At 32.5% G+C, this 15,512-nt stretch overlaps 1 protein-coding gene across 1 annotated transcript in view; it reads left to right on the top strand.

Moving 5' to 3' along the window:
• The window catches only part of LOC126746065 (dynactin subunit 2), a 57,706-nt gene that overhangs the window by 1,223 nt on the left and 40,971 nt on the right, over positions 1–15,512 (top strand). Inside the window, exons 2-3 of the mRNA XM_050454161.1 lie at positions 8,766–9,006; positions 9,227–9,458. Coding sequence (XP_050310118.1) covers positions 8,766–9,006; positions 9,227–9,458 — 473 coding nt within the window. The remainder of the gene's footprint in view (positions 1–8,765; positions 9,007–9,226; positions 9,459–15,512) is intronic.

Here is a 15,512-nt window from a genome sequence, read left to right as displayed (position 1 = left end):
TAAACAAAGACAAATCAGTTGTAGACCGTTGGATAAAACCCAGCATTTTCATAGCCCTACCAGTCACCTGATTGATGTGACTTTTAAAAGATAACCTGGAGTCAATAAATATTCGTAAGTCAGAAACCTCTGTTTTGACACCAATTGCTACATTATTTATTTTATAAAGAAAAGCAATAGGGTTGCTTTGCTTAGAAAAAGTAATCTTATGGCACTTATTGATATTAAGGGACATTCTATTCAAGTGGCAACAATCAAAGAATAAATTGAGGTCTTTTTGCAGGAGCACAGCATCAGAAAGGGATGTGATAAGCCTAAATAGCTTCACATTATCAGCAAACATTAGCACATGACAATTTTCAAGTTTCCAAACTCAAAAAGAGGCAAAACAAAACAGGGCCCGAGTAAGAGCCCTGTGGCACCCCAGATGGTACTAACATTTCAGAGGAACATGTACCTCCAAGATTAACAATCTGGGTTCTACCTCTGATGAATCCCGAGATCCACTGAAAAAGAGGCCCCACAATACCTAAAGCCCTAAGCTTCTGCAAGAGTACCCCATGGTTAACCTGATCAAAAGCTTTGGAAAAATCTGTATATATTGAGTCCCTTCTCCAAGCAGCGGTAGAGGTAGTTGACATACAGCACCAAATTAGCATCAGTAGATCTGCCTTTTATAAATCCAAATTGCTCAGGATTAAATAAAGATTTAAAACTCCAGGCAATCCTATGACTGACCAGGCAGTCAAGCAGCTTTGGCAACTCAGATCGGTTACACACAGCCCGATAATTGGAAATTTCATTTCTATTACCAGATTTAAAAATGGGTTTTAGAAAACTTCTCTTCCAGAGAGTGGGATAAGAACCAGTACCTAGAGATTTATTAAAAATGAACAGTATTGGTTTCGTAAGAACATAAACACATTTCTTTAGGAAGAATGCCGGAATCCCATCTGGTCCAGAGCAGAGCTTATTCTTAGAGGAAGTAATAACCTCATAAACATCCTGTGTTGACAGAGTTAAAGTGCTCAGACAAATTGATTTATCAAAATCAAAAGATGGTATGTCATTGACTTGCTCATCCGAATAGACAGATGAAAAGTATTCTGCAAACATATCCGCAGTATCCGAGATATTCACACTAATCCTGTTATTGTATGTCATTCTGGAGGGAAGACTAAAACCAGTTCTTTTATTTTGAATATATGACCAGAAGTACCTTGGATTGCCAGCGAGATTCATTTCCACCTTATTAATGTATTGTTGATAGCACAACTCTCTTAAGTACTCACATTGTTGTCTCAACAATACAAATTCATCATAATCCTGCTGTTGACCACTAATTTTAAACTTTTTGTGAATTTGTTTCTTTATAATGATCCAACTGCGAAGCTCTGAAGAAAACCAAGATGGAAAAGAAGAACTTTTGTACTTAGAGGAATAAACCTTTCCATTGAGGAGTAGATCACATTATAGAAAATTGAAACTATGACATCAATAGATGTCTCTCCCAAAAACAATTGATTCCAGTCTATCCCAGCAAGACAATCATTATATGCTATGTCTCCCTTACCAAAATCATAAAAATATTCCTCATATATCATATCATCAGAATTTTCTGCACAACAAAGGTCAAAACTAATTGCTGTATGGTGTAAACTATTCTCAAAAATTTTGTCTATTGCACGTTCAACACTAATTAAATCTGAGCTACTAAACACGAGATCCAAGGCAATCCCGTTGGTATTTAGAACCCCATTTACCTGGAAAAAGTTATAGAAGCTAAAGCAGTTGGCCAGAGAAAGCACAGACTCTCTGTCACTCTCCAGACAACCACCAACTGATGGGATCATTCTCCCATCTAGCATGTGGTAAATTGTAGTCACCTGCCAAGACAAACAAACTACTTGAATATCTACTATATACATATTCAACGGATTCACAATGGCTTAAATAGGCTTGAAGTGGAGATGGAGATGGTATATAAATGCAACCAACAACAAAGCTTTAATTGTCTATTGTAAAAGTCAAATAGATTGATAAATATCCACATCAACAAGTGGGATACCAATTCTATGTGTACATAAACTCTTTTTAGCAGCAATCAATACACCACCTCTACGAGCCTTGGTAGTATTCGTACCCATTTGACGATCATATCTATATAAATCATAGTTTGATACACCAATTTCAGCATCTGAATATTCAGATGTTAACCAAGTCTCTGCAATCATAACAATATCATAGCAGCAGCAACTAAGTGCCTGCTGAAAATCTTTTATTTTAGTTCTCATACCACCTGTATTAGCATAATACACGCAAACACCTGAACCAGAAGGGCCATCCCGCACTAAACTATGGTCTGATTCACTTGATTTTGATGAAAATTTATCTTGCGTTTATTATTTAACCAAAATTTTCGCAAGATAACCCCTCTAGGCCAGTAATCCAGCCTTAAAAAATCATCCCTATAATCGCCGTTGATGCTCATCTTAAAAGAAATAGTCTCACCCTTAACTGGCAACAATTTTACTTTAAGGTCCCTAATCTGAGGGCACCCCCATGAAGAGAGGAGCTCTTCATTATATGAAGAGCCATAATGTGCTCTTCAATAAAACCAGGGGTCACTCTCATTTTAACACGTCCCAGATAAAAATATTCCCTATTTACTGTTGATGAACTCTTGGGTGTTGATGAACCTCCCCCCGTGGGAGGTTAGGTTGGGTTGGTTTGGCTTGGGTTGGGTTGAGCTGGGTTGGGTTGGGTTGGATTGAGTTGGGTTGGGTATATCTATGGTCTGTGCGCAGCGCCTTATGATCCCCTCGCGGTGATAGAGAAACGGAACAAACCAAACCACTGCACACATACTCCCAGAGTCGACGACCCATTTAACAGATAGCGACTGTCATTTAATTTATCCAAAAAAAAAACAGCAAAAAATTTAAATAAATCAGTTTACCTCTATTTGTGAGTACTTCACATTGTTTATAAAGAAATTATTTGCAAAATACACCTTCCGCCACTTTATTAATTTTTTGCAGATAAAATTAAGCTATTTAAAAAAGAAAACCGGTGAAAATACCCCAAATTTGACAAAATCCGCTAAACTGGGGAATCATATTATTTTTAATTTGGACCAAAATCTCTTAAAATTACCAAAATAATAAAACATTATGGGTGTCTTCGGTATGTTTGTTGCACGAAAATAACAGATTTAGTTACAAGAAAAGCTAAAAACAGTTTTTGTGAATTTATTTTACGCATAATCCTAATATTTCACGTGACTAAAAAATATAGAGTGAATTCGCCACTTTAGAGAAGGCACTCATGAGTCAGCCACACTGGGTTCAGCCACAAGGCTGAAGCTGCAGAGTGACAAAACTGGCAACACCACACCTAACCTCACCTTAGTTGTAACATATTTGTTGTCAAAACTAATCGAATACAGGGTTATTCTAATGACGTTATTCTATTCATGTCCCATAGTGAGTGATTTTTGTCAATATAAACATAGAAGTTGTAGACAAAGCCAATAGACTGTACATTAAAGGAATAAAAACGAGAAACTAATTTAAAATAAAATAAAATTATATAAAACTTTGAAAAATACTTAAATGCTAATCATTAAAAAATTCACTTAAACTATAGTATGCTTTACTAGCAAGAAATATTTTCGTCCTTGTACGTAGGCTTTTTTCAGTCTTAAGTTGTCTTATTTCTAGTGGAAGTTTATTAAACAGCTTTCTACCTCCATATATGATAGAGCTATGGACAAGTTAAAAATGAGGAATGGGTAGCCTCAACAAATAATTTTGTCGCGTATTATAGTGGCTTCCTAAGTGGAGTTCCTGTTTATATTTTCTAAAAACTAAGCAAACTGTTTCCAAAATAAAGATACAACACAGGGTTAAAATATTATGACTTACAAAAAGCGGGCTTGAATATGTGATTATCTTGTGAAACTTTTATAATTGGGTTTTTATATCATATTAATAGTTATTTGTTCTAATTTTTTGGATAACTTTTGAGATTGTGACTTTACTTTTTTTTCTTTACTTTTCATTCTTTTAGGTTTTGTTTTTTTTTTTAAACTATATTTTTCATTGTTTTGCAACTGTTTCCTGTTATTGGGCAAGTTGCCTGTTGGAAATAAAGGCTTATTATTATTATTAATATATTATTTACAGCCAGTTAAGGCTCCTCGCACTCCCTCTAAGGGGGGAGGGATCATTTACTTATCCCAGATACCTGCGATATCAAAAGGATTAAGCTCTGTGGTCTGTGGGGGCCTTTTCGATGTCCTTAAGTGACCTGAAATGTAGAGTTATCTCCTAGAAATTTCCGGGTGCTGCGAGCAGTTGCCAGTAGTACTGCCTTTTGCATGTGCTTATATAGATGTTCGCCAGTTCCTAGTTGTTTAAGGTATTCCAGTAGACTCTTCAGTATTACACCCGTTGTCGATATAACAATTGGGATGGTCTGAACATTATCCATTCTCCATTGCCTTCCGATTTGAATTTCTAGATCTCTGTATTTGGCGATTTTCTCAGTGTGTTTCTCTTGCAGATTATTGTTGTTCGGTATGGCTACATCAATTAGAGTTGTTTTCCTGGAAATTTTATCTTTTAAAATAAGATCTGGTCTATTATGCCTTACATGTTGATCGGTAAGTACACTGCGGTCCCAATATAACTTATATCGGTCATTTTCCACTACAGGCTCTGGAGTATATTTATAATACGGAACCTTCTCTGTTGTAATAAGTTATTATTATTATTATTATTATTATTATTATTATTATTATTATTATTATTATTATTATTATTATTATTATTATTATTATTATTATTATTATTATTATTATTATTTAGTAGGTCATTAGACTTGACAGTTTTTCTATCCCAGTGGAAACATTACGCTTATATTTAAATGTGGTTCTGCTAATGAAATAATCAATTACAGGAGTGTGTGCGTACAGTCTGCCATTCCAAAACTTCTGGACAGTCTTATTTATGACCAAATTAATTTTTATTGCAAAGAACTTCTTTTAAGTGAACAGCATGGCAAGTCTGCTATTACAAACTCGTTGTTGTATCAGAGTGCTCTGTTGAATGCTTTGGGGAGGGGTGAACAAATTGATGTAATATATACAGATTTTCCAAGACATTTGACAGTGTCAATTATAGCTTATTACTAGAAAAACTGAGACTTTTTAGCTTTTCAGATTGTTTGGTGGCAAGTTTTCTTTCTGGCAGATTTCAGCAGGTACAAATTAATATCACACTGATAAGGTTCTGGGGTTCCACAAAGTGGTCATTGTTCTCCTCTATTCAATATTTTCATTAATGATATTTTGATTTGCTTTTAAAATAGGAATTTTTGTTGTTTGGTGACAACTTAAAGTTTTATAGGGTGATCAGTTCAGAACAGGACATGGTTCTCTTGCAAGAAAATCTAAATAGATTGTGTGAATGGTGTGTTGGTAATGGTTTGGCTTTGAATGTGGGTAAATGCAGTTACATTAGTTTCTACAAAAGAAACAAATACTAATTTCCTCCTATACTATTGACAATGTTAACCTTAGGTACACAGCAAATACATCATCAACACATCTTAACCAAACTCGTGGAAAGTATTGGAATGTATTTTGGCAATTACCCATGGCTGTACCTTGCAGTTGTTCATAGTACAAGTTGTTATATTGAAAAATCAGTCTATCAGTATCAGGCTATGCAAGCAGTTCTGCATACTCCACAAGAAACTGTATCTTACAAATTATTAACTGAATTGTTACAACTTTATAGGATATGAATTAGAAACAGTTTTAATAAACAAAATGTCATAGCAAGATACTCACTTCTGATAATAAAGCTGCATTTGACTTCGACTGACGACATCTTCTTTTCAGACAATTGTTGGGAATAGAAAAACAGTTTTTTAGTGATTTTTACTTTAATTTTAAAAAATATAAACAGCTGTAAATTTCAAAACGCCCAAAGGATTTGGATCAAACTTTTTTGTCTAATATGTAATAAATATCTAAACCGATTTCAGATGGTTGCAAGCCTCTACAAACAAACATTTTCTGGTAAAAAATTGTTAGATTGTTAGATGTTAAAAAATATAAGCGACTATAATACCCAAAACTCATCTGGTCGTCAAACCGAACAAAAGCGGACATGGGGGAAGGAGGGATTCATCCCGAATATGATGTTCATTGGATTTTTTTGATTTTGTAGTTCTAATACGAAAGTGCTTATGAAACGAAATTGTTAAAACTCCAATCAATTATAATGACTTCCGGGAGGGGGGGAGGTTTGTGGAGTTCGGACATTTGCGGACATAGAGATGGAGGGGTCTCAAAACAGGCTTAAATCAGTGGACGTCTTTTATGAGCATCCCCCTTGATATAGTCATGTTCCTATACAGGTTGGGGAATTGAGATTACGCATTCTTCAAAATAATGGTAACACCGCTTCCCCTCGGCGATGAGCAATAGCCTCCAGTCATCAGATAGGTATTTCCTGTTTTCTTTTTTTTTTACAAAATAACAATAATAATATCGGCATGCCTCATTTTGCTATATGACTGCACTAGTTTAGTCAAAGTTCATATTAAGAAACGAGAAAAAAATGGCCGAAGGCTGATTTTTGTCAGTTGATTGCATAAGTACTAAATCCGAAGTTTCATCATCGAAAATGCCTAAACTTTCGCGAAATATTTTACGAAATTTTATTGCAAGTAATACAGTTCCCCCACCAAAGTCGTACTGAAAAATGGATGAGCGTTAAACTATTTCGCCTTTAAAAACTTCTCAAAGCGTAATAATCGATTTCCCAGCCTCTATTATTTATTTATTTATTTATTTATTTAATATATCAACGGGCTTTGGCCCAATATTACAAAAAAAATATAAGAATAATAATTGGATGATTAAACTAACCTAACCCAACATACAATTAAAGCTTAGAATATAAAGATTACCTATAACTTAGAACAATCAGTTCAGAGAAAAAAAAAGAAAAAGACAATACTTATAGTTAACACAAAGGAACAATTACCATCACAATTCACAACACCTTATAGTTCTAGTTTAAGATAGCATTATCAATTAATAAGATTTAATTTCTTAATGAACCATGTGCGCCCCTCAAAGCAATCAATTACATCAGAATACTGATTAGCCAGCCTAACAGTCCTTGCCAGAAAAGAATTGTGACCATAATTTGTGCGGTGTGTTTGGCTGTAAAAAGAAGTAACTTTTAATGGCCCTAGCTATCAATATCCTAAAAATAAATCCTCAAATATCCTAAAATACTTTCTATAATCCATAAATACCTTATAAGTAGATGAAGTCAGAATAAGATAAGCATATTCCATTTAGCCTTTGCTCTATTTATTGTGTATTTATTTGTGTCTACTTAATTGACACAAATCATTTGTATAGCAAGAACAAAGAAAGAACCATAACAGGTAAACAAAGATGGTTACAAGAGTTTTTATTTACTTATAGTAGTAATATAGGCATGACAGGTTTCAATTCAAGTTTTTATGTTAAATCACGAAAATCCTACCACTTTGAATAGTGAAGAGTGTAAGCAAGTAGATCTTTATATAAAAAAAAGTTATATCCAAGCCAACAAAAGCATAATATGAAACAAAGATCTTTTAAATTTATTAAAGTGATCACATTCCCTGTTGTTTTTCGTTGTTTTATATCTTCTTTTAATAAGAATTACAAATTTTTGCAATAAGTGAATGATTCACCTTAAAATCTCTGGATTTTAACTTAAATAGCCGTATATATAGACTTCTTTCACTGTGGTAAACGTATTTGTAGCTGAGTTTGAGTGCACAAGATATCACATTCAATACCAGAGAGGATAAATTTTAGACATTATTATAGGAACAACTTTATGTATAAGATATTCTGAATAAATTTTGCCAATTATTTTATCACTGTTATTAATTAATTTTTGAATTATAACACCTGGGTTCATTTCCTTAAGAGGTTGCAAGTAAAAATAAAAGACAAATTTATCAGCTTTAACCTGCATTTTAGGGCAACCAATACCTAATATTTATACAATAATATCTAATATTTTTTAGTAGATATGCCCAAAATGGTATTATTTGCACAATTCATGTGATCAGATTATGTTAGTGCTTAGGAATTTGACCAATAAATTATCTTTAATGTTAAATTTTATTTGGAACATTAGTTCACACTTAGGGTTTTTAGTATTATTTAAAATTGTTTCTGTCTTTGTAACAATCCAGGATATTTTACTTTTACTAAGCTTTAACATCATAATCTTTTGACAATATTTTTAAAACGCTCTAGAAACAAGAACCCTATCCATAAGTATAATTTGAAAATTATAGGACGGTCTGCATTTCAGCAAAGGTCACTAAACCGTAATGGATACCTTTCGTAAATTCCATGCTAATAGTCTGTAAGCAGTTTTCCCTGCCTCCGTATAATTTTTTATATCGCATGAAATATAAAAAAAATAGAAGAATAAATTTAAATTAAGCACAGTTTTCTATATTACAAAAAGAACCTTATTGGTTACATATAGAATTATATCTAATATTTTTTGAACTTTTTTTTACAAATTTAGTAAACCTTTTAATATATTCTTATTATCATCTCAAATTTCTCTACACAGACCCTATAGTCAATTTTATTTTGTCAAAAGTCTGCTTATTCATACATACCTTTGTTTTTTTCCCTTTTTTTTAACACATAATCATAATTCTAGGCACTTGATGAGCCAGATGTTTATGAGTCAAATGATCTACCAGAATCAGAACAAACAGACAATTTCTATGAACCAGAGAATGAGCCCGTGGAAAAAATTCACATTTCCTCTGAAGAGGCATATAATAAGTTTAAAGGAAAATTCCTTATATCATCAAATGTGGATTTTTCTGAAAAAATTGGAAAGAGAGTAAGAACCGGCTATGAGGGAAGAAGTGGAGAATGGGAACTAGCTGGACTAGGTAACATCCTGTAACTACTAAATAGTCAAGTATCTAGTTTAGTACCCTAACACTATGCTACCTAATTAGTTGTTTAGTGTATTTCTGATGTTGGTTATACAAAAAATCTTTTGAAAATATAATTTTTCTTTATTACTACTTATATATTAAGAGATTGATTTGCTCCTATTTTTACTAAATTTTATTTCGAACAAAATATGATTAAACATTAAATTTGTAGGTGAAAAGGAAACTGCAATTCAAAAATACAGGCGTCTGCAATGTGAAATGAACGAACTGCTTGAAGAGGTTAACGATCTTAATAAAGGCAAGGAGGGCGATGCTTTAAATTGCTTAGTGCCAACTGAGCAAGTGGAGCAGTCTTTGAAACTTTTAGCTGATCTTAAATTGGAAGAGTCTCTAGGAGAAGAACTCATTGCCAAAATATCTGATCCTGAAGGCGCCCAGATAAAGTAAGTTTAGTATTAAAAACATGTTGTTTGCACTATTCCACACACTTATAAATACAGAGGTTTTTTATTTTTGTATTAGTAAATCTTGTGACAAGTTATCATCAACATAGAATATTTATAGAAAACATGTGATTTTAGCTAGAAATTATTTTTATGATTTATTATCTGAATTGATAAAGTATTTTGTGCCATTTAACTATTTTAGGTCAACAACTCTACTCAAACTCAAAACTACTCAACTCTCCTCAGTAGCCTCAGATCAGGTTGATTTTTATTTTTAAAGTTTCTTTGGAGTGATCTTCAGCTCTTATAAATACATTATATTTTATTAATAATAATGAAATTATTAACAAAAATCCATGTTAGAAGCATTTTTATTCAAGTTTTTAAAAAGCACACGCAACAGAGGAAAGACAGTTTAATATCTGAAGTCATAACTTAGAAATTAAGAACTTATGATTTATTGTGTAGAATACTTTAAAGTAACCTAGAGAAACTAGTAACTAGGCAAAACCTTTATCATTAACTTCAAAAAGGTCGTTATTTTCTTTCGTTAGGTGACGCACTAAAGCCTTGCTGAAACCCACACTGTTTAATTTACAGTAAGAAATTATTTGTAAATGACTTTTTGGGTGATTTTTGATAAAAATTGGTAAAATGCTTCAAACGTACGTTCTACAAACGTACAATCCTTAAATCAGAAAACCATTTGGAATTTGTCTGAATTTAACCAGTTCTTATATAGTGAGGACGCGCAAGTTGGAGCAAATTCAATTAAAATTTAGGGGTGTGTTCGAAAAAAAAAACGCTCGGACACGTCGATTTTTATTTTTTGTCGATTTATTTTGATATTGAATTAATGCATACAGGGTAAACCAAAAATAAGCAACGACCATCAACTTCAATTTTTTGAATGGAAACACCTATTTTTTTATCCATTTCTGAATTCTGCATAGAATTTTAAGTATATTTGTATACCATATCTTATAACTAATGCTAACATTATTAATAAATTTGCAACTGTTTGGGTTATTTGAGCATATTCAAACATGTTTTTTCATAGTTTTTTAACAGGTATATTTGATTGTTGACACCTTGCCACCATTTAATCGCATGGAAACAGTATGTATTACTTTACGTAAATATCCAGTAAGTGTTAAGTGCAGTTGCAAAGTTTAAAAGTATGGCGCGTTTAACTGATAAACAAAGAATTGCAATTTTGATGATGGTAGGATATGGTGACAAGACTCGAACAAGAGGCCCATTACACGTTCGGTAGTAAGCAAGATTTAAAGATTTGTTCATGTTAGAGACAAATATGACCTCGACCGTCCCCACGCTTCCAGAAAGCAGACAGTTAGATATTTTGCTCGATTTACAAGAAAATCCACATAAATCAACTCGACAAGTTGCTGCAGATCAGTTGGTTAGTAAATCATGTGTTCCAAAATATTTGCATAGGAATAAATGGCAACCATATAAAATTCATTTAATTCAAGAGCTTATTGAAAATGATCACATCTGCACAATAGAGTTTTGCAAAATAATGATGAATAAATGTAATGCAAACCCAAAATTTTTAAGTAAGATTGTTTTTTCTGACGAAACAAGTTCTTTTTTCAATTCTATAAATAGGCAAAATTTTCGTTATTGGGCACCAGAAAATCCACACTGGAGTATGGAAAGTCATATACAATTATCCAAGAAATTAAACGTATGGGCAGGAATTGTCGGCACGTCAATTGTGGGTTCCTATTTTATTGAGGGCGCACTTACCTCTAAAAAATATTTAGAGTTGCTTCAAAATCAAATAGTCCCTAGTTTAATTGCACTTTATCCAAATGGTGAAACCCCATTTATACCAGCAGATTCGATATCGTTCTAACAGGATGGCGCCCCCTCCTCCCACACTATTCGCGAACAGAACGAGATTACCTTACCAACATTTTCCCAAATAGATGGATTGGAAAAATGAAACTGAAAAAACTCCCCCTGTTTTATTGAATGGCCGGCAAGGTCGCCAGATTTAACCCCATTGGATTTATATCTATGGGGTTATCTAAAAGCTAAAGTTTATTTTGATAAACCTGAATATTTAGAAGAATCAAAAAATAGAACAAGAATTTGAATATCGAGTTGGTTACTGTCAGGAAGTTAATGATCAACAATTTGAACATTTATTTTAATTTTTTTGTTTTGTTTTTTTTCTTACAAACTGTTCCAACAATTCATGGTTATTTATAAAAGATTTAATCGCAAATTTCTTAATAAATATTGAGGTTAGGTATAGGACAAAGGTATACAAAATATATTTAAAATTTTATACAGAATTAAAAAATTTAAAAAAAAATGGGTGTTTCTATTTAAATAAATTAAGTTGATAGTTGTAGCTCATTTTTGGACCACTTTGTATACATGAGTTCATCATCAAAAAAAAAAAACATCCCTGAATTTTAAATGAATTTGTTCCACCTTGCGCGTCCTCACTGTATGAATTATCTTTAATATGAAATATAAGTATATAAATATATGAAGACTTGAAATAAATAATGTGTTAAGTGCCAAAAAATCAGTTTTCCATTTTATACTTGTAAAATATTCTAGGTGCCATAACCAACAACATATAAAAGGCGCTAAGTGCCATGACTATTAAATTGTACTTTAAAAAATCCCAACAGAGTGCGTCGTTGTCAAACGCCGAAACGCCGCCGGTAAAAAATGAGCTAAGTGCCAATAAATATAATCTTGTTTTCTGTGCTGCAGGCGGCTGTTTCTACGCTGTTTTGGTGTTTGTTATTTTTTTCCCGTTCTCGTTCTCGTTCTGTATAGTTTCACGATAATACAAGAATGAATACTAATACTGATACTACTACTAGACAGGGCAGTAAGCAAAAGCAACGACAGAAAAAAAGAAGTGCTGGAGAAGAATATTTTACAAGAAAAAATAATAAGAAAGTTGCTGCTAAGCAGCCTCCTGAAAACAAGGTTAGTCGAGCATTCTTTTTATTTTTTGACAGTGATTTTGCAATTTTATTTACTTTGTTTTAGATATTGTGCAAATGCAAGTTAAACTGTCAAAAGATATCGCATGAACAAAAATTGAAGCTTTTTCATGAATTTTACGGTCTAAATGACAACGTAAAGCAAAATACGTATGCAATGAGTCTTATACACGTATGTGCTATCAAAAGAAGAAGGCGTGGAAACTATGAGCGCCCAGAAGCAAGTAGGAGACAGGCTACATTTTCCTTTACCTTGCCCAATGGAGAGGGCAACATTTTACAGGTGTGTAGGAGGACCTTTTGCGCCGTGTTTGGATTAACTCCGAGACAAAGTGAAACCTTGGCTAAGTTGAAAAAACGGGGATATTCAGTTTACAAAGAAAGGAGAGGTAATAAACAGCTGTAACGGAAGTTCACGCGGGAAGATAAAGCACTGGTTATTGGTAATATAAAACGAATTTCCCAGAGACTTAGGACATTCAAAAGTTTAAAAAGCGAGAAGCAGTATCTGAGCTCCGATCTTAATATAAATAGACTTTACTCTGCGTTTAAGGTTGCTCATCCTGATTTAACAGTGAGTTATCATTTTTATTTTGAAATTTTCAAAAAGAATTTTCCCAAGTTAAGTTTTTGCAAACCTAGATGATGAGCCTGATACCTGTGCTACCTGTGATTTACTGCACATGCAAACAAAAGATCCCACAAAGGCAGATGCTAAAATTAAATTAGAACTCCACCACAGGAAAGCTGAAGCAGCTGTAGAAGCAATGAGAAAAGACCATCAAAACTGCCACCAACCCACCAGTGACAGCATGACAGTCTCAATTGACTTAGAGCAGGTCTTATCATTGCCAACTTTATCTCATAGTCAGATGTATTACATGCGACAGCTCTCCAACTACAACCTTTGTGTTCACCTAGGGGACAATAACACTGGCTTCATGTTTTTGTGGCACGAAGGTATAACAGGACGTGGAGGGAACGAAATTGCGTCGTGTGTACTGAAAGCTTTCACTAATATACCCACACAGACGCGGAAGTTAACAATCTGGCGTGACAACTGCGCTGGACAAAATAGAAACAAAATGTTATTGTTTTTATGGATTTATTTAGTTGCCAAGGGGCAATTCGATGAGATCAATCCAAAGTATCTAGTGTCGGGTCATTCGTTTATGAGCTGCGACAGGGATTTCGCTCAAATTGAAAAGCGAAAAAGGCAAGAAAAATGTGTGGTACCTATGGATTTAGTGAAAATGATGATAGCAGCAGTTAGAAAAAACCCATTTCTGGTTACAATAATGAACCGTGAGGACTTTCTCGATTTTAAAGTTGCTTCTGAAAGTACAATCAATAACTAAGCTTCAAAAGCTCAATGGATTAATATTAGCCGAGAAAATCCAGGATTTGTCAGAATCCAAGAAACTCTGAACGAAATAGAGTCTTGGAAAGCAACGAAGGTTTTAAAGAAAAATGTTACAATTGAAGCTATCGCAGAAATGACTCTGCCAAACCTAACCTGCCAGAGTAGAATTTCTGAAGAGAAAAAACAAAATCTGCTGGCAATGATTCCTTATTTGAAGGAAGAAAACAGACAATTTTATGAGGATCTATTGAATCCTAACATTAATTAGAAGCTACATTTTTTGTGTTTTTTCGTTATTTACCTACCACAATATTTATATTTTGGTAATGGCACTTAGCACATTCTATGAACTTGTAACTTGTCATTTTTTTTTCTGACATTTTTTACAAAAATTTGTCGAAAATATTATGTACACAGAAAAATACTTACTTGAATAAACCTATGTTTAATTTTCAGAGAGTTTTTTCTTATACATTGATTGTAGTATAAAAAACATTGTTTATCTCGAAATAATAGTTTTGGCACTTAGCACATTATTTATTTCAAGTCTTGATATAATGAAAAGTCGAATTTAAAACACCCTATATAATTAATTACATTTATAAAATTAATATTGCTCTACTACTGGTTTATTGTTAGGGCTATTGTTCAGTCGTGTTTATATGGTATCATGATAAACCGAATTTGACATTTCTTATGTATTGAAGTTAACATCTTTCGTGAATTTAAGCCGTTAATTGTATATTTTAGGCTTTTGAACTAATTTTCAATGTTGTTCCAGGTATTAAAAGTCTTTTTTATACCAACCTTTTTTTACAATTATTCTAGGAGTGATAAGAGTTTCACCAAAAAAAACTATTATGGTTTTATAACTACTTATGGTTTTCTTGTAAATTACTAGTTCCAGATATAAATTATACCATTTCCATATGTATCTATTCTTATGTCAATTCTGCATGTAAAATTGTCGGATCATTCCTTGTCTAGAGATACTAGAGTTTATCTAAAATTGGACTTACCGAAATATAAACTAACCAAAGTAGCAAAAGCCCATTAGTTTCAATTAATTAAATTATATAATAAACTTCCTATCGAACTGAAAACAATTGAAAGGGTTAATACTTTTAAACCTTTATTTAAAAAAAATCTAATTAGGAATTTCTTTTATATTATAGGATAATATATGAATTGTGGGGCGTCTCAGCTCTACTTCATTAATTAGATACCTTTATTTGTTAAACATAATAATGAAAAGTAGTAGTGCCATTTATAATTTATATTTATTTTTTAATGCCTTTGTTTATTTAATATTATTTACTACTATGGAAATAAATATTTGTCTATTGCCAATATCAACGATCCAAATTTAAAAATGAAAAAAAACAAACTGGCCAATGATTTCGTTGTCACCCGGTATATTCTATATTATGTTTTTAACAAAATACACATAATTTATAAATTAGATTATTTTCTTCAGTTATTAAGAATACACCCGAATTTACTACTAAACTAAACATCTGTAATTAGTGTGACTATGTCTCAATAAATGAATAAATTTCATATGTTTATTATATCGATGGTAAAAAGATGATGTAATGAATTAATATGATGTAATGAATTAATAAAAAAAAATTATATGAAAAAGAGATATATATATTCTTTAAATAAATAACGTGATGGTTTTATACA

This window comes from Anthonomus grandis, chromosome 17 (assembly GCF_022605725.1).
Source record: "Anthonomus grandis grandis chromosome 17, icAntGran1.3, whole genome shotgun sequence".
Taxonomy (NCBI): Eukaryota; Metazoa; Arthropoda; class Insecta; order Coleoptera; family Curculionidae; genus Anthonomus; species Anthonomus grandis.
This window is presented reverse-complemented; position numbering and strand designations above follow the sequence as displayed.